Raw genomic sequence first — 18,748 nt, 5'->3', positions numbered from 1 at the left:
TGGGTTCCGACATTGAATTAGGGGAGATCCGCGGGGCCATTAAACGGATGGCGAGAAACAAGACCCCGGGCCTAGATGGCCTACCAGTGGAGTTTTATGCCACTTACGCTGACCTCCTAGCCCCTCGCTTACTGGTGGTCTACAGGGAGGCGAAGAGGCTGGGGCGACTCCCGAGCTCGATGTGTGAGGCGTTGGTGGTTCCTCTCCTCAAACCGGGCCGCGACTCATCCGACCCGGGGTCCTACCGTCCCCTATCGATGTTGACGGTGGACTACAAAATACTGAGCAGCATCTTGGCCTCGAGGCTGCTGGGACACATGAGTTCCCTGGTGCATGAGGACCAGGCCGGTTTCATCCCACGGCGGAACACGACGATGAATATTCGCAGGTTGTTCCGTTTACTAGGGGAACCATTTGTGGATGCCCCGTCCCCGGTAGTCTTGTCGGTGGACCTGGAGAAGGCTTTTGATAGCCTAGAGTGGGACTACCTCGGCACGGTGTTACGGAGATTCGGCCTCGGGGAGGGATTTGTCCGATGGACCGCGGTTCTTTATGCTTCTGCTTCGGCCAGGGTCCGTGCGGGACCATTGATTTCATCGCGGTATCCGGTGGAACGAGGCACGCGGCAAGGGTGCTCCTTGTCCCCGCTTCTTTTTGCGCTGGCGGTGGAGCCACTGGCGCTGCACCTTCGCTCGGGAGCCCACTATACGGGCTTATGGACGTCTGCGGGCCCGCATTATGTCTCGCTATATGCGGACGACCTGTTGCTCTTCCTGGAGGACCCGGTCGACGCTTTACGGGGAGCGGAATTGGCGCTCACGGAGTTCGGAGAGGTCTCGGGCCTCCGAGTGAATTGGTCTAAGACCTGTCTTTTTCCGGTACGCAGGGGTACCCCCGCCCCTGCGCTAAGTAGGGAGATTAGATGGGAGCCCGACTGCTTTAAGTACCTTGGGGTATTCGTCTACCATGACCAACCCGACCTCCTAGATGGGAACATTGCCCGCTGCATTCGAGCACTCCGAGGTTGCATGGATTTTTGGGCCACGCTGCCGCTTTCAGTGGCGGGACGTATCGCCCTGCTCAAAATGGTGGCGCTTCCCCGGTTATTATATTACTTCCGGACTTTGCCGATCTGGGTCCCACCGGCCACGTTTCGTCGATTACGCTCTATGGTGGTCGGATTCCTCTGGGGAACGGGCCGGCGGCGGGTAGCCCTCAATACCTTGATGAGGCCGAAAGACGAGGGGGGGCTCGCTGTGCCGGACTTCGAAAAGTATTATTTAGCGGCGCAGCTCCAGACCTTCACTCAGGAGATTGCCAGGGAATTCCGGGGCCCGGAAGACGGAAGAGGGACGGGTATGGCCAGGCATGTTCTCTCCTTTATAGCGCTGCGACAACGTTTAGTCCTGCGGGACTTGTCGATGGAGGAGCGGACTGTCCGCCTGTGTTGGAATCGGGCCCACGCCCGAGGCCAACTGAGAACACCATATGCGCCTGAAATACCATTGGGGATGCTGACGGCCCTCCCCCACGGAGGGGATTGGTCGCGTTTGGCGGCCTGGGAGGATTCCGGTTTACAGCTCGTTGGTGATCTGTTCGAGGACGGAGCGCTCTTGTCCTTTCAGGATCTCATTGACCGCTTCGGGATCTCCCGGGGCGACTTTTTGCTGCACTCGGCCATTGTACGAGCGATCCAGGCACACTGGAAGAACGGGCAGGAGGAACCCCACTTATCTCAGGTGTGCCAGTACGTAATGATGTCGGCGGGCACGGTGAAGGCGGTCACTTGCCTCTACGGCAGGTTGATTACCGAGGGATTGGCTCCTCTCACCACTTTGAGGACCCGCTGGGAGGAGGACATTGGTAGGGAGATCCCGGAGACGACCTGGTCCCAGTTGGTGAGACGAGCCTGGAAGGGCACACGAAACGCCCGTTTCCAACTGGTCCACTATTATGTTCTCCATAGAGCGTACCTGACCCCGGTGAAAATCAGGCGTTATTTTGCCACGGCGTCGGCGGAATGCCCTAGATGCCCGGCTCAGGAGGCGGACCTCCTACACATGTTATGGGCCTGCCCAGGACTGACGTCCTACTGGCAGGAGGTAGCGACGACCCTGGAGGAGGTGACAGGGAGACTCTTATCATTGGATGCGGCGGTGGGGCTACTGCACTGGTTCCCCCATACCCCCAGGAATAAAATTTCTAGTAAATTTATCGACCTGGGGCTCCTCCTTGCTAAACGAGAGGTGACCAGGAACTGGAAGGCACGAGCTGGTCCGGCAGGCAGCAGATGGCACAGTGAGCTTTTGAAGTGGGCAGCGGGAGAGAGCGCGCTGAGATATCAACTGGCTTGGAGGCAGGGTAATGAGAAGGCGCAGGAGGCCGCGTTGGAGTGGGAAATGTTGGTGCAGGCCCTCAGGGATTATTGCGCCCCCAGCGACTCTGAAAGCGAAGAAGCAACTCACCCCGAGTCCCGGTGAACGTTAGTACTGACAGTCCTATTGCCTTCCCCGTGGGTCCAATAGCAGATCCTATGTTGATAGCTCCCTGGCGCTGGTGGTGGGGGGGGAGGGGGTTCTCTTAGTTAGTAGACATTTATGGGGGGGGGGTTTATTTTGGGGGTTTTAGGCTTGTTTGGAAAAGCAGATGACGGACAGTGCATTATCCGGACCAGCTCCAGCATCCTACGGACCCCCATTGCATTTCGCCGCCCGACCCCAGGGTTGTGGGCCGATTGGCTGTGTACGGACTTTACGGAGGGGGGCCAGAGGGCTTTATTCTGTTAATATTGCTTATGATACAATGCTGGTCGTTACTGTACTGATTTACTGATTCCTGCAATAAAAATATATTTCAAAAAAAAAAAATGAGTACGGCCTATGGACTGACCGCTGTCTTTGAAAGCAGGCCCTTACCCCCAGATGCATCAAGCACCCAAATACCGAATCGCTATCCAGAATTCGAAGAATGGGATGCATCATCATAATCGCTAAATTAATGCGATTCGCAACCGTCTTCAATCGCCGTATGCGAATTTCCCAAAATCGCTATAAAATCGCAGAATCCGCTGTTTCCCAACCCCAAATTACGAATTCGCAAATACTGAAATTGCAAATAGCGATCTCGTAGATTGCGAGATTGCAAAAACAGGAAGTCGCTTTTTGACAACAATGATGACATCATTACCAGGATGTAGGCTGCTCCATTCTTCATTTGGATCACAGAACTGGATAGAGGAGGATGCACAGCCCTGAGCTCCAAGAGACACACCCTGCAGTCCCAATACAGGACACACATTATTCCAGAATGTCCCAGGATGCTTCAGGATCCAGAGAAACATCCAGGAAGCGCAAAATCAAGTTCTCTGAACAAGAGCTGGAGTACTTGATAGAGGGAGTCAGCAGGGACCATGACCAGCTGTTTGGGAAGCTGTCCGGGAAGGTGCCCGAGGCTACCAAAAGGCGCATCTGGCTGCGCATCAGACCCAAGGTCAACGCCGTTGGAGTGACACACCGGTCAATCGATGACCTCAAAAAGAGGTGGTACGACCTTAGAGTCCCTGCCAAGGAGCGCATTGCAGAGAGACTGGGGGAGAGAGTGGCCACGGGAGGAGGAGACTCCACAGTTCCTGCAAACACACCACTGGAGGACTTAGTGGAGGACACCATCAACCCTGCAGCCTGATTGGGGGTCACTCAGCTGGACACCCCCCGTGCCACACACCAATCACAAGGTAAGAGCCATGCAACTGCGCCCCCGTCCCCTAACAATGTCCATGCCCCTAAAGAAAGCCATATTGCTAACCCCAGTAATGCAGTCCCTGCCCCTCCTAACCGCCCAATTGCATTGTGGGACCTGTAGTGTGACAATGTGCCCTGACTGCTGGCTTGAGAGGCTGCTGAGGCTTCGTGTGTTCCTGCAATTTTAAAGACTGCTTTTAATATGATACTTTCTTGTTAGAGTGAGCGCTTTTCAGCGCTGTGCTTTCTCGTGTACTTTCTGTAATTTTAAATACGCTTACTCACTTGCTCTGATCGCCGCCTCTGGCGCAATGTCTGTTTTTGATCGCCACCTTGGCGCAACGTGTTGTACTAGCAACTGCTATTGCTCCTCGCTCCTGGCACCGATCCGCCACGGCTTGTGCCGTTTGTAGCAGCGGTGGCCACACGAGCGCACTCTGACCCCCGCCCTCCATCCTCACTTCCGCCCTGCTGCCCAATTCGCAGGTTAGCGGTGCAGTGACTGGAATAGACGGCAGTATTTAAACAGAGCACTGACGTTAGTTCTGTGCTAACTGCTGGCTTGAGAGGCTGCTGAGGCTTCGTGTGTTCCTGCAATTTTAAAGACTGCTTTTAATATGATACTTTCTTGTTAGAGTGAGCGCTTTTCAGCGCTGTGCTTTCTCGTGTACTTTCTGTAATTTTAAATACGCTTACTCACTTGCTCTGATCGCCGCCTCTGGCGCAACGTCTGTTTTTGATCGCCACCTTGGCGCAACGTGTTGTACTAGCAACTGCTATTGCTCCTCGCTCCTGGCACCGATCCGCCACGGCTTGTGCCGTTTGTAGCGGCGGTGGCCACACGAGCGCACTCTGACCCCCGCCCTCCATCCTCACTTCCGCCCTGCTGCCCAATTCGCAGGTTAGCGGTGCAGTGACTGGAATAGACGGCAGTATTTAAACCCAGCACTGACGTTAGTTCTGTGCTAACTGCTGGCTTGAGAGGCTGCTGAGGCTTCGTGTGTTCCTGCAATTTTAAAGACTGCTTTTAATATGATACTTTCTTGTTAGAGTGAGCGCTTTTCAGCGCTGTGCTTTCTCGTGTACTTTCTGTAATTTTAAATACGCTTACTCACTTGCTCTGATCGCCGCCTCTGGCGCAACGTCTGTTTTTGATCGCCACCTTGGCGCAACGTGTTGTACTAGCAACTGCTATTGCTCCTCGCTCCTGGCACCGATCCGCCACGGCTTGTGCCGTTTGTAGCGGCGGTGGCCACACGAGCGCACTCTGACCCCCACCCTCCATCCTCACTTCCGCCCTGCTGCCCAATTCGCAGGTTAGCGGTGCAGTGACTGGAATAGACGGCAGTATTTAAACCCAGCACTGACGTTAGTTCTGTGCTAACTGCTGGCTTGAGAGGCTGCTGAGGCTTCGTGTGTTCCTGCAATTTTAAAGACTGCTTTTAATATGATACTTTCTTGTTAGAGTGAGCGCTTTTCAGTGCTGTGCTTTCTCGTGTACTTTCTGTAATTTTAAATACGCTTACTCACTTGCTCTGATCGCCGCCTCTGGCGCAACGTCTGTTTTTGATCGCCACCTTGGCGCAACGTGTTGTACTAGCAACTGCTATTGCTCCTCGCTCCAGGCACCGATCCGCCACGGCTTGTGCCGTTTGTAGCGGCGGTGGCCACACGAGCGCACTCTGACCCCCGCCCTCCATCCTCACTTCCGCCCTGCTGCCCAATTCGCAGGTTAGCGGTGCAGTGACTGGAATAGACGGCAGTATTTAAACCCAGCACTGACGTTAGTTCTGTGCTAACTGCTGGCTTGAGAGGCTGCTGAGGCTTCGTGTGTTCCTGCAATTTTAAAGACTGCTTTTAATATGATACTTTCTTGTTAGAGTGAGCGCTTTTCAGCGCTGTGCTTTCTCGTGTACTTTCTGTAATTTTAAATACGCTTACTCACTTGCTCTGATCGCCGCCTCTGGCGCAACGTCTGTTTTTGATCGCCACCTTGGCGCAACGTGTTGTACTAGCAACTGCTATTGCTCCTCGCTCCTGGCACCGATCCGCCACGGCTTGTGCCGTTTGTAGCGGCGGTGGCCACACGAGCGCACTCTGACCCCCGCCCTCCATCCTCACTTCCGCCCTGCTGCCCAATTCGCAGGTTAGCGGTGCAGTGACTGGAATAGACGGCAGTATTTAAACAGAGCACTGACGTTAGTTCTGTGCTAACTGCTGGCTTGAGAGGCTGCTGAGGCTTCGTGTGTTCCTGCAATTTTAAAGACTGCTTTTAATATGATACTTTCTTGTTAGAGTGAGCGCTTTTCAGCGCTGTGCTTTCTCGTGTACTTTCTATAATTTTAAATACGCTTACTCACTTGCTCTGATCGCCGCCTCTGGCGCAACGTCTGTTTTTGATCGCCACCTTGGCGCAACGTGTTGTACTAGCAACTGCTATTGCTCCTCGCTCCTGGCACCGATCCGCCACGGCTTGTGCCGTTTGTAGCGGCGGTGGCCAAACGAGCGCACTCTGACCCCCGCCCTCCATCCTCACTTCCGCCCTGCTGCCCAATTCGCAGGTTAGCGGTGCAGTGATTATCTCCCTTGGTGTATTTAATGCCTCTATGGCGGAAGCGCAGCGGACGAGCGCAGCAGGAGCGCCGACTTCGCGCCGAAGTCGTGCCAAAGTCCTGCCCGTCTGCGCCCGTCCGCGCCAGCATGGGCCCAGGGCCTTGCCCCTCTGCACATATTTCTACCTCCTACTCACGTTCCACCCTACTGCAGCTGCGGGGACCTTTGTGCCCTTCGCATACCGTTCTAAACTGTCAAAATGCTCCCATATCCTGTTCCCATTGCTCTCTTGCCTTGGACTCCCTCGATTCATGTATAGACAGTATGTCATCCTCGTTTTGGAATTTCCCCTCCCCTATGCGCACCTTCTCTCCCACTTTGCACAATTCCTCACCCGCTTTGAGCTTCATTAGCATTAACCGTCGGTCGCTCTCAAAACACAAGAGAGATATTTTCGACCTTTTGGAGACAGTTAGTCCTGCTGCCATGTTTGTCACCGAAACTTGGCTAAATGATAGCTCTGGCCCTGACATCGCCATGGCTCTCCCCAATGATTACACCTATGTGGGGCGAAATCGAGCGCTTAAAGACGGCGGGGGAATCACCATCATTTTCAAGAGAGAATTCTCTTGTAAATGGGAAGACCTTGACTTTCCTAACTGTGAAGCGGGCTTGTTTAAATTAACTCTCTCTCCTCAGTTCACCTTAACCGGCACCCTGATTTACCGCCCGCCAGGCTCAGCTAGTCTCTGGGCTGCCTCATTTCCTGAACTTATCGCCCCTTTTTTAGCACAATCTACCAACTTCACTATTGTTGGGGATTTAAATATCCATTTCAATTCTGTCTCTTGTGCCACTGCCAAACGCCTTATACAGGATCTTGAAGCCCTAGACTTACATCTCCTCAATTCCGACCCTTCTCATAAGGCCGGTAATCTTCTTGACCCCATCATTTCCAACTTGACTGGTATCTCCTATCAATCCTCTACCCCTGTTCTCTGGTCAGACCATTTTATTGTTAATTTCTCTATTAAAACGTGCGTAGTTGATTCCTTCAGGCCAGACCCTCCTCACAAAGCTAGCAGGAACTGGAAACGTCTAGATCTAAACAAATTAAACTCTCTCCTTGTCAATTCTATACCTTCGGTTTCCAACATGACTATCAAAGAGCTACCTGCTGTTAGATCATGGTTAACTACTGCTTTGGACTCTTGTCTCCCTACCCAAAAAAACAAATCTCAAATTCATCACCCCCCGGCACCCTGGTTTAACGACTCCCTCCGCCTTGAAAAATCCAACTGCAAAAAATTGGAACGGATTTGGCGCTCTAATTATAACCCTGAGCATAAAGCAAAATACAGGTCCGCTCTTAAAATCTACCATGCGGCATGTGACACCGCTAGAGCTAACTTTGCCAACAGCACCATACTTACAGCTCAAAACAGACCCAAGGCCCTGTTTAAAATAGTCAAGGAGCTCTCAGGTGCTTCCTCTGTTCCTAAGGATCCCTGTCTAGACACTGCCCAGTGTAACGCTCTAGCCAACTTCTTTCTTGAAAAAATTGACAAAATCTATGCCATTTTTTATTCTACTCCAGCCGCCTCAACTCAGGCTGCTCAAGATCCTTGTAACTCTCCCCCGGTTACTACTCCCTGCTCTCTGCTTACCACCACCCCACTTCATGCTTGGGATCCTATCTCCCCTACGCTTCTAAAAAAGTATCTCCAGGACATCAAATCTGGCTCCCCCCTCGACCCTCTACCCCCTCAAGTTCTGAGTTCCCTTGACCCAGCCCTACTCCACATTATTTTGGATGTCCTAAACGCTTCCCTAACAGAAGCGATTGTCCCAAATGAATGGAAGCACGCAATGGTGGTACCATTACTAAAAAAGGCCAACGCAGACCCCAATAATCCTTCCAATTTTCGCCCTATTTCTTTGCTCTCCTGGTTTTCCAAGATTTTGGAGGAACATGTTAATTGTTTGCTTAACTCCTTTGTTGAATCCACCAATTTTCTTCATGGTTCTCAATCCGGGTTCAGGACTGGCTTTTCCACGGAAACAACTCTCCTTGGCGTGTCAGAAACCATCAGACGCCAAGTGGATAATGGTGAGACGGTGGCACTCATCCTGCTTGACTTGAGTGCCGCTTTTGACACCGTCTCCCATTCCATCTTATTGTCCACCTTGGAGGCAGTCGGTGTCGGTGGTACCGCCCTGGCCTGGATCGCTAATTTTCTTTCTGACCGCACGTTTCAAGTTTTTTCTTCCACATCTGTTTCATCTATTCTCCCTACCTCTCACGTTGTTCCCCAGGGGTCTATCCTTAGTCCCCTTTTCTTTAACCTGTATGTGAGGCCTCTTGCTTTCCTGGCGGAACAGGCTGGCCTCACAATTTATTCCTACGCTGATGACACTCAAGTCATCTACTCACTTTCCACCAATAAAAACCTCCCCTGTTCCTCTCTCCAAATTGGGCTGAAACACATATCGGACTGGATGCTGAAGCACAAACTGAAACTAAACGGGGACAAAACTGAGCTGCTCCTGTTTGGCCCAGACACCTCTCTCTGGGGCCCTCATCACTGGCCTCCGGAGATGGGTCCTCTACCCATTCCATCAGTATCTGCTCGCAATCTTGGTGTGATCTTCGACAACCAACTCACTTTCAAACAACACGCTGTGAAAGTCTCAGCCACCTGTACTACCATCATCAGGTGGCTGAGAAAGATCACCTGGATGCTGCCTGCGGACACCTTGAGGACCGTAGTCCAGGCTCTTGTCATCTCCCGCCTGGACTATGGGAACATCCTTCTCCTAGGTGCCGCCAAAGAGGTAACCAGGAAGTATCAGGTGGTACAGAATATGACAGTCCGCCTGATCTGTCACCTTCCTGCCAGATCCTCGGTTACTCACCATATGCGGAACCTACACTGGTTGCGGATTGAAAGCAGAGTCAATTTCAAAGCACTTTGCTTACTGCACAAAATCATGACTGGTAGAGCCCCTCGCTATCTCTCTGCTCTGGTGCAGCAATATATCCCCCCCCGTACACTCAGGTCCTCGACGCAGAATACATTTAAGATCCCGCGCATCAACAGAGCCAAGATGGGAGGACGCTCGTTTTCCCTGTTGGCCCCATCCTTATGGAATTCTCTTCCTCAATCTTTGTGCACTGAATTGTGCTTTCTGAAATTCCGTAAGGGAATAAAAACTTGGCTTTTCAACAATTAATGTTTTGTCTTATGTTCCTCCCTCCCTTTCACCGTTCAGTTTGCCCTAGCGCCGGGAAACCTCCGGGTAGCTGCGCGCTCAATAAATGTAATTATAAATAAATAAATAGCCACACACAGCCAGAAAAGCCAAGTGAAACATACCCCTGAAGCCAGTCAGGGAATGCTAGCCTGCATGCATGTTGCTACATCCCAGGTGCCTGAATCATATCATTAATCATGCCCTCATTCACATCACAGGTGCTGCAGATGCTGAGACGTCTGATAGTGAGGCACTCCACATTGTGGAGACTCCTGATGAGACGGAGGGAGAGAGCCAACCAGCACCAGCACCTGGACCAGCACCTTCCCAAACACACAGGACCATCCCTGCAGCCATAGGAGGAGCACGACCTCACCAGTCCTCACACATGGCAGTGGAGCAGACCCCACCACCACCCAGGAGACAGACACGCCGCACAGCCACTGTGCGGTACCAGGCAAGCAGCAGGTCAAGGCAGCAGTGCTCTGTGGCCACACCGGCAGACATGGAGCAACAGGCCCATAATCTAGGCCTTGGAATAGAAACTTGGATGCTTGCTGTGCACCGCAAGCAGGCACAGCACATGGCAGCTATGCATCTGCAGCTGTACAAAACTGCACGCAACATAAACCAACTAACTGAGAGTGTGCAGGAGCTAACCGCAGCTGTTAAAGAGAGCAACCAACTGATGGTGGCGCAGCAGGACATCACACGCAGACGCCACCGCCAGCTGCTGACACGGCTGTCTGCCTACACCTGCTCAAACCACTTCATTGGGAACGCCACTTCCCAGTTGTCACGCAGGTCACTGGCCATGCAGATTCAGATGGTACAATGCTGCCAAGATGTTTCAAGGGCCCTGGAGCAGGTCACCACCTCTGTGGAGAACCAACAGGCGTCCGGGCATGTCCATGCAAGGGTTCTGGTTGGAGACTGGGTATGTGTTAGGAGGTAGGAAGTAGTGGCGCTCTGAGCAGTATGATATTGTGGCAGAGATCGGTGTGCAGTAGGCACGCGTTGCAAACAGGACAGGGGAACACAAACCCTTTGGCAAAAAGACCCCTGAAATGGTCTAGGCAAGCCTGGACCAACTGGAAGAAGAACAGATCCTGTGCACACGCACGTATGGTGGATAGTCCGAGTATGAGGACTGAGGTTTTTACTCATAAAGAGTAATTGCTTGAAAAAAAGAATGTCAAAATTCGTGTGAATAACGTTTTTATAAGTCATACAGTGGACAGTACAGTAAGGAAGTAGCCAGCCGACACGTGTTTTGTCACACCGTGAAGGAGGTGTAACTCATCAGGGCTGTAGGGCTACAAGGTTGGCGGAATCATAGAGATAAGGAGCGGCGGAGAAAAAACCTGTCCGCGTGTGCATAGAGGCGAAAAAACGCCAAGGAGTAGTTGCTGGGTCAGGCAAGGGTTTCAGGGCCAGTGGTGTCCTGGGAAAAGCGGCTGCCTGAGCAAGAAAAAAGGAGCGCACGCGTTAAGTGCGTATAGCGGAGCAAAACTGCCATCCACCACCCGTAAACACAACTGCAGGCCTGCCACCAGTAGCCTGGATTTGCAGATTTAAACTATTTTTAAAACCTGTCAAAATAAACCCTTTTAGAGATGCCTAAACCACCCTCTTAAAAATGAATGTCACCCCTAAGTGGGCCTTACAGCCTATTAAGGCAGATGCGTTTTATTTAAGATTAGGAAATGTAAAAGTTTAATGTTAAGAATTTCCTTACAGTGAAAAAGCCCAAAAGGCTATTTTTACTGTAGCAGAGTTATTCCTATTTTATAAGTATTTGTTACAAATTCAATTCACTGGTAAAGGTGATTTGGAATGAATACTTTAGAACATATACTTTTAAAAAGTTGCTTGTTACCTTCCTTAAGCCTCTCAAAGCCCATTTGTATGAGCTAACATCTATTGCCCAGGTGCTGAATAGCCCCCTTAATGAGGTGTGAAATTGATCCTAGACCTTATCAAAGGCCTTGGGTTTGGGGAGGTGCTCTGGTTCTCTGGTAGGCTGATCTGGGGAGTGCCCGGGAACATAATTTACTTCAAAGGGACCTAGCCTGTCACAGGCAGATGTAGATAATACCTGGAACTGCCCCTTACTTTGTCCACCGAGCCAGTCAGACACCAGGCCCAGTCGGTGAGGAGTTGCCACCAGAACCAATTTTGAGTGACAAAACAGGAGGGATGGCTCAATTCCCTGGCCGCACATCTCTGGGTAGCACATGTGAAAGAAAGTTCTGCCATGTTGGTTTTGAGCAGAGATGGGCAATCTGACATTGATTGCAGTACAACACACAGAAAGTGCTACAAACATGGGTAGGGTCACCCCTGGGAATGTTTACCTCATTGGTTAGGGAGTGTTCAATAGTTTCACCCACCAACAGGCTGGCACTGGGCATAAATGTGCCATTCCCAGTTCCCTTGTCAGATCACTTTTGGACCTGTATAAAGGAAGAGGACTGAGAAGAGCCCTGAAGACTTGCCATTCTCTCCGTCTTGTATCCTAAAGAAAGAAGTGGACTTCAAGCAAGGGTGACCAGATTTTCAAATCGAAAAAACTGGATGGGCTAAGACATAGAAATATGTAGGACTAAATGCCCTATTTGGTTTCAGGCCAATAATAAAAACATAAATGTATAAATATTTTCAATGAAGAATCACAAACAAGAAAGATTCTAGAGCCAAACTGATCTTCGGTACAGGTATTTATTGTGTGGTAATCTGAAATGCTGCCCAGTGGTGTTGTAGTGCACAATACATACCAGGACCCATCTGCCAGAAAGTGATTCTTTAACCACATGTGCACAGTGAAAGTCTATCAAGGTCAAAGGAATATCCCTGGACTAGCTCAAGGACAGTAATGCTCACTCTATTCTGTCTTCACCATATCACATTCACTCAGTATACTAAATTGGTGTACTCATTAAATATCGGTCACAGACTAAAATGTAACGTTTGCACTCTTTTATTTAAAAATCGAACAATATTCTCCTTTGCAGTAGGAGACATTTTTTAGTAAAATTTCAGAAAAATAGTTTTTCTGAAAACATTTGACGTTGAGACATCTCATACAATACAAAAATATATCAAAACATCTGATATTACATCAAAATTACACGACAAGTATGTCAATATCTAATCATCGAATGTAATGAAACAATACATTTTCAAATAATACGAGAAAGACAAAGAAACCCCCTATATTAAATAGAACAAATGATTTTGCTACAGATTAATCAGATCCAATAGCCTTTACACAAATTATATGTGACTTCCAGTGTCCAAAATTGGGTTATATCTGGAGCCCCCTAGGCTTTACTTGAATTCTATATTACGTAGTGCGTCGACACGTTTCGGTGTTTAAGGCCGTATATATGGTCACACTTTCTTCAGGACAATTTGAATGCACATGGGGTCATCATGCTCTTGTTACTGGTATCCTTCTGTATATTAGAAAGATATCAATCAGTACACGCTTATGTCTGTGTTTTAATGTCACAGTATTACATTTGGATGGACAATTTCTCTTATTTCTCAGTTACATTCTTGAAGTTGCTATGACAACAATAGGCCTACTGTCCACAACAACAGGGTAAATTCAGTTAATGTACTCCTATTCTCTTTATGCATACGTTTCGACTATTAATCATGCTCTATCCGTTACACATTTTCCATCAACCAAAAAGTCTCAATGGCCCTCCGTTACATTTTAGTGGGCAACCTTATGGGGTACATCTTTCATGCCACTCAGTATTTTTAGTTCTATTGCCATACTAACCTCTATTGTTGGTATTAGATGTTAAGGATACCCTGTGGGGAGATGTATTTTCTTTGTTTTCCCACATTTAATATAGCTCCGTCGTCGGCAAATAGTTTGTGATCGGGAGCCTCTAGGTTGAATCTAGGGGGTGGTTTAAAAGACAACCGTTGGATTTTCTTTCTATGAATTATACTATTTTTGCTTTCCTCTTGCTTACGTTTAGGCTGCTCATTACCTTTTTCGTGTTCTTTATGTCGACCTTTTGTTTCCTTATGATTCTGCAGGTAGGTGGTTATCCCTCTGATCTTGAATAGTGGCGGTTATTCTTTTATGATACCAGGTTCTATAGAGATATGATGGAACTATTTATTATGCAGTATTGCATATATTGTTTTATCCCTTTCTCTAGTACTCCTCTTTTGTGCCTCTTACCTTCTGTCATTAAGGATATTTCATTCGCCGAGGTTTAACATATAGTGCAGACTTTTAGATGAGTCCTTCAGCAGACCTGTGGAACTGGATATGTTCTACGGGAAAAACGACATGCGCTAGTTCAGTGGTTTACCTTTAAGTTCTATCGTGTCTAGTTTCATAACTTTACTAGGGGTATCTTACTACTTGTGCTCTAATCAATTTCCCCTCCTTTTTTTTGAAGAAAGCGCTCTATTTCTTGTTCTGTTGTCGTCTAAGTTATATCACTTTGCAGCTGTCGCCTTATATGCCTTCCTTATTTCTTGGGCGGTCCCTCTAATTAGGCTTTGTTGTGGGCTTTACCTCAACCTTTACTGGTCATATTATCCCATAGCTCCTTACTCTGTATCACAAGTGTGATTTGCGTCTCACCTAGGTTACTAATATATCACCGTGTTGTCACAGTGAAAGTCTACCTTTGATAAGCCGTTCAGATTTCTTAAAGCAAAAACAAAGGTCTAGAGTTTTTCTATGTTACGCCATTACTAAACAATGCTAAATAGGTCTTTCATTAGAAATATTAGTACTGTATTGTGTTTTATTGCACTGTAAAATGTATATAGTGGTTCAAATGCATGGTGAACCCTTGACTACTCTGATTGGCTATGGGTTGAAGGGAGTGTATTCTATGTGCATGGCTGATATGACGTGATCAGTAGTTTAGCCAATTTCGGTAACATCTTTATTACTGCAATGTTACTAGTTCACTGTGATGCTCACTTTATCCCCATTTCACGATCCTGTGATTATATTGTTGCAGGTTGTCTACCTTCATAACAATAAAATTGCTGCAGTTGATATCAATGACTTTTGCCCTGTTGGATACAACACCAAGAAGGCATCTTACTCCGGAGTGAGTCTCTTTAGCAATCCTGTTCAGTACTGGGAGATCCAGCCATCTACATTCAGATGCATCTATGAACGCTCCGCCATACAGCTGGGAAATTACAAGTAATCACCTCGGATCAATGTTGCTCACTACTATTTGAGATATGATGCATCATTTTTTTGTAAAAAGCTTGTTATCTTTGTTAATTGTAAAAATTCTGTAACAAACTCCAAAATATTCTAGAACAGTGGATAACATTCATTGTTAGAAGTAGATTTGAATTCTTCTGTAGTATTAGCCTTGTCAAATCCCATTTTCACCATACAAATTTACAAGGAACTTGTATAAATCAGAAATGGAACAAATCCCTCAATATCCAGTGCAACTGCCTGCCTGTTATAACTTCCGAAATAGGTAGCCAATGTCCAAATTTTAATCAACCGTATCACCTTTTCCTATATGTATGGCTTGCCAAATTCTGTACATTCAATGTAAAGCGAGGGAACATGGCTTTGTGCTCCTATGCAATTTAAAAAGAGCGATCTATACAATATGTGCAAATGTTTTATAAAAATGATAATTTTGTTACTGTTTTCTGTTTTTAAAAATAAATAGTAAATGCAATGATTCATAAAAAGTTGGGATGAGAACAACAAAAAATGTCTAACATTTGAATACCTAAAATCAAATTTGTGACTGGATTGACACGAGTGTATCATTTTTGTCAGAAAACCAATTTCAAAGATTAAACATTCCAATTGCAAAAGATTTGCACCGTAATATTCTATGATACTGTGGAACTGAAATTTATGATCCCCACATCTAATGCTGATACATCCACAACTGGTAGGCTATGACTAATTACTGTCAACAGACATTTTCTGTTAGAAATGGCATGCCCAGGATAAAGATTATCATTAAGTTAAGGTAAACTGCAAAGTTATACATTTTGTTTATGTCAATAAAGTTCCTGTAGGATCCTGTATCGAAGGACACTGCCTATATCCACATCGAATACACCAGCCAAATTAACCAAGGGCATATAAAAGTATTAGGAAACAAGCTAGGCATGGACAAACTCCCAGACAGAAATTACAGAGAGCCCTTGGCATGCGATTTAGCTAAATATATAATATATTTCTCACTGCAGTTTCACACACGTCACGGTGCAGGTAACCTGCCACGCCACAGGCCCCGAATGCATGGGGCTCCACACGGCCCAGGGCCTACACATAGATAGATAATGCAGCAAGCCAAGTGGAATTTAAGAAGGTCCTCAGCTCAAAGTGTAGGGCCACTCCATCAATATGCATTAAGCCATTCTCAATGGCACATGATAATGTGCTTTATGGGTTGTGCAGCTCAGGCATCTAGTGGGTCAGGGAAAGATTATATGCAAGCTTCCCTATTTAAGGAAACAGGCTAGTATTTTCAGATTGAACAGTAATGGAGCTCTCATATTGGTAACAGAGCTGGCATTGTGTTGTGTGACATTTGTGTCCTCTAAGTATGCTTGGTTGTTCTTCATGTCATTGTACTTTTTTGGCCCATCTCATAATTTTGGAAAGAAAATCGATGAAAGCATATGACTCAAAATAAAGATTACACAGTGACGGAATTTCATTATGAATCATCTCTTTAGAAACAACTGGATAGTGGAAAAATGTTTGAGAGGAAAGGTGGTACACAACCAAAAGATGAAATATCTTTATAAATGTTGTTCGCAAGGTTTCCTTCTGTCTTCGGGCTGGTTTATGCAGTATACTTTCGATTGTTCTTATTAAAAAGTACATGGAGTTGCTGTTGCTAAACCAGCACAATTTTGTAAGCACACATGGCAAGAAACTTTTACGGCATTTTAAGTTGTGCATCATTAAAAGAGCGTTAAAGATAAATCTAGTTCCTGTACCATTATGTAGCATGTTGACAATTGTTGTCTGCATTTACTATCAACAAACAACGTGCCTTAATACCCAAATTAGCTTAATGACAAACCACTAATCCTGCATAATAATCAATGTCATCCTGGTAGAAATGCCGGTTTACAAGTTACAAAAGATTCAGGTGGTTTCCAATGTATGTTTTTTACACAGACACAATTGCTATGAAGAATATCCTAGCTGGTATCACTTCTACCATGTTTACAGATGTAGCAGGCTTATTTGTTCTGTCCAGGTTCTTAGCCACGTCTGCTTCCCTTGTCATTTTTGCATGGTACAGAAGGCATAACTTATGTACCCTGCAGAAAAAAGGCAAGAGTAGCAGACCCAAATATTCCAACCAGATGCAGAAGTAAACTCAACTTTTCCTCAGGAACAATTACTTAGATTTACTCCACAAGGATCAGAACCACACTGCCGTAGGATGCCTACATCTAATGAAATCCTTTCTGGAAAGTGTGGCAGAAAGATTCCCTGGGTAAATGTGTCCTCAATTTGAATATAAGTAGTCATTTCTAGAAGATTTAGATTAAGGATTATTTCATGAATTAAACACATCAAATATTTCAGAGCCTTGCCAATGTGGATTCACACACTTAAAAGCTCTTGGATTCATTTTGGTGTAGTTCTATCTTGTTCTGTGATAATTGATCATGGAAGAGCAACTCATTAATCTCGGCGGCTTCTTCAGGTCCAAGGAGGCATGAGGCATCTCTTTCAGTACAGTATTGTAAGACTCGTCATATAAAATGAATGAGTGTCCTGAGGGAAAAGTGTTGTTTATTAGGTTAAGGTCTGAGATCATTTCAGGTTTGCTTCCTTTACTACTCCTACATTACCTACACAGATGTCTACAATTCTCAACAAATACCATCTAGAATAATTCAAGTAAGTCCTTGTTTAAAGTAACCATGACAGATGCATGATATCACATCATCACAGCGGCAATAACTAGTGAAGTGGAGCAGCTGGCAGCGCATGTTATCATTGGTGAGTGATTGTGTGTGAATACAAAAGGCATTTCACGAGTGTATTCAACGTATTTGACTTTATCACGAGCCCTGGAGGTTTATGAATATTTGTTAAAACATGCTGTAACCTCTTTTTAGAATATCTATCTTGCACATGCACTTATAGGGAAATCTACTGTTTCTGCTCACGTCAAAACATGTCTTACACTGAGGAAACATTCTCACTTTGTTATTAATTTCCTCTTTACAAAAATCTTTTTAAACAATTGTATGCAAGCGTAATTCATTTTGTTGAACAAAATAAATCGTTATTCTTTGAACTACAGAGAACTTTGAATTAATGAATCTATTGTTTTATTGCATGGGCGACTACCGATGGTATAGAAGGATGAAATCATCCCAAAAAGATGTAGCTGATTCGATGTTTCCCTTTCATGAATCCTGTAATGTTGAAAAATGTTTCCATGTTAACCATGTTCAATATGATATAGCCTGCTCTTATTTACTGATAATAATGAGAGGATGCAAATGTTTTTTTTTCATTTATACGTAAATGTAAATGTAAATGTATTTAAATAGCGCAAATCACCGACCCGGTATCTAAGCGCTTGCTTAGGGAACCCGTCCTGGTATTCCCCTGTGAAATAACCCCAGCAGGGTATCCACAAGGTGAAAGCCAGGCATCCCACCGCGAGGGGCCATTGTGGAGAGTAAGCAAGCTATTGCCCAGAGTCACAGAGTGTGAACCTGTGAATCGAGTAGGCATGGAGCGAGAATTGTGAAGTCCGTGGAATTTTTGAGCCCGAGAATTGCCAAGTCTGTGGAATTTTTGAGCCCAAGACCCGCCGAGTTAGGAATTGAACCCTGGTCCCAGGCTGAGCTCTGCTTCCAGGTCTGCCTCCTCTAACCAGTGAGCCACACTTCTCCACCCTATATCCCTCCTTGGCCCATTGACAGTGTCTTGGCCCAGCTTTCATGATCAGTGCTGCCACCCTGTGGATCATGCCTTTCATTTTTAATTTGATAGAAGAAAACATCATAATTTAGACTGGTCTACTCAAGTAAAAGTTTATCTCATAGTGGAAATACCGCGATTACAAATGAAGCACGCATTAAACCAGCACATATCGCCAGGGCTAGCATTCAGAAACCAAAACATGGTAAATAATGACAAATAGTTCAAAAATAATTTGCAATTTCTTTATACAACTAAG

General features: G+C 46.6%; 1 protein-coding gene across 1 annotated transcript in view; it reads left to right on the top strand.

The window, feature by feature from the left end:
* The window catches only part of DCN (decorin), a 309,316-nt gene extending 291,445 nt beyond the window's left edge, over positions 1-17,871 (top strand). Inside the window, exon 8 of the mRNA XM_086919558.1 lies at positions 14,555-17,871. Within this exon, the coding sequence (XP_086775684.1) occupies positions 14,555-14,749 (195 nt within the window). The 3' untranslated portion in view covers positions 14,750-17,871. The remainder of the gene's footprint in view (positions 1-14,554) is intronic.
* Positions 17,872-18,748: the final 877 nt, after the last annotated feature.

The sequence above is a fragment of the Lissotriton vulgaris genome, chromosome 1_1 (assembly GCF_964263255.1).
Source record: "Lissotriton vulgaris chromosome 1_1, aLisVul1.2, whole genome shotgun sequence".
Taxonomy (NCBI): domain Eukaryota; kingdom Metazoa; phylum Chordata; class Amphibia; order Caudata; family Salamandridae; genus Lissotriton; species Lissotriton vulgaris.
This window is presented reverse-complemented; position numbering and strand designations above follow the sequence as displayed.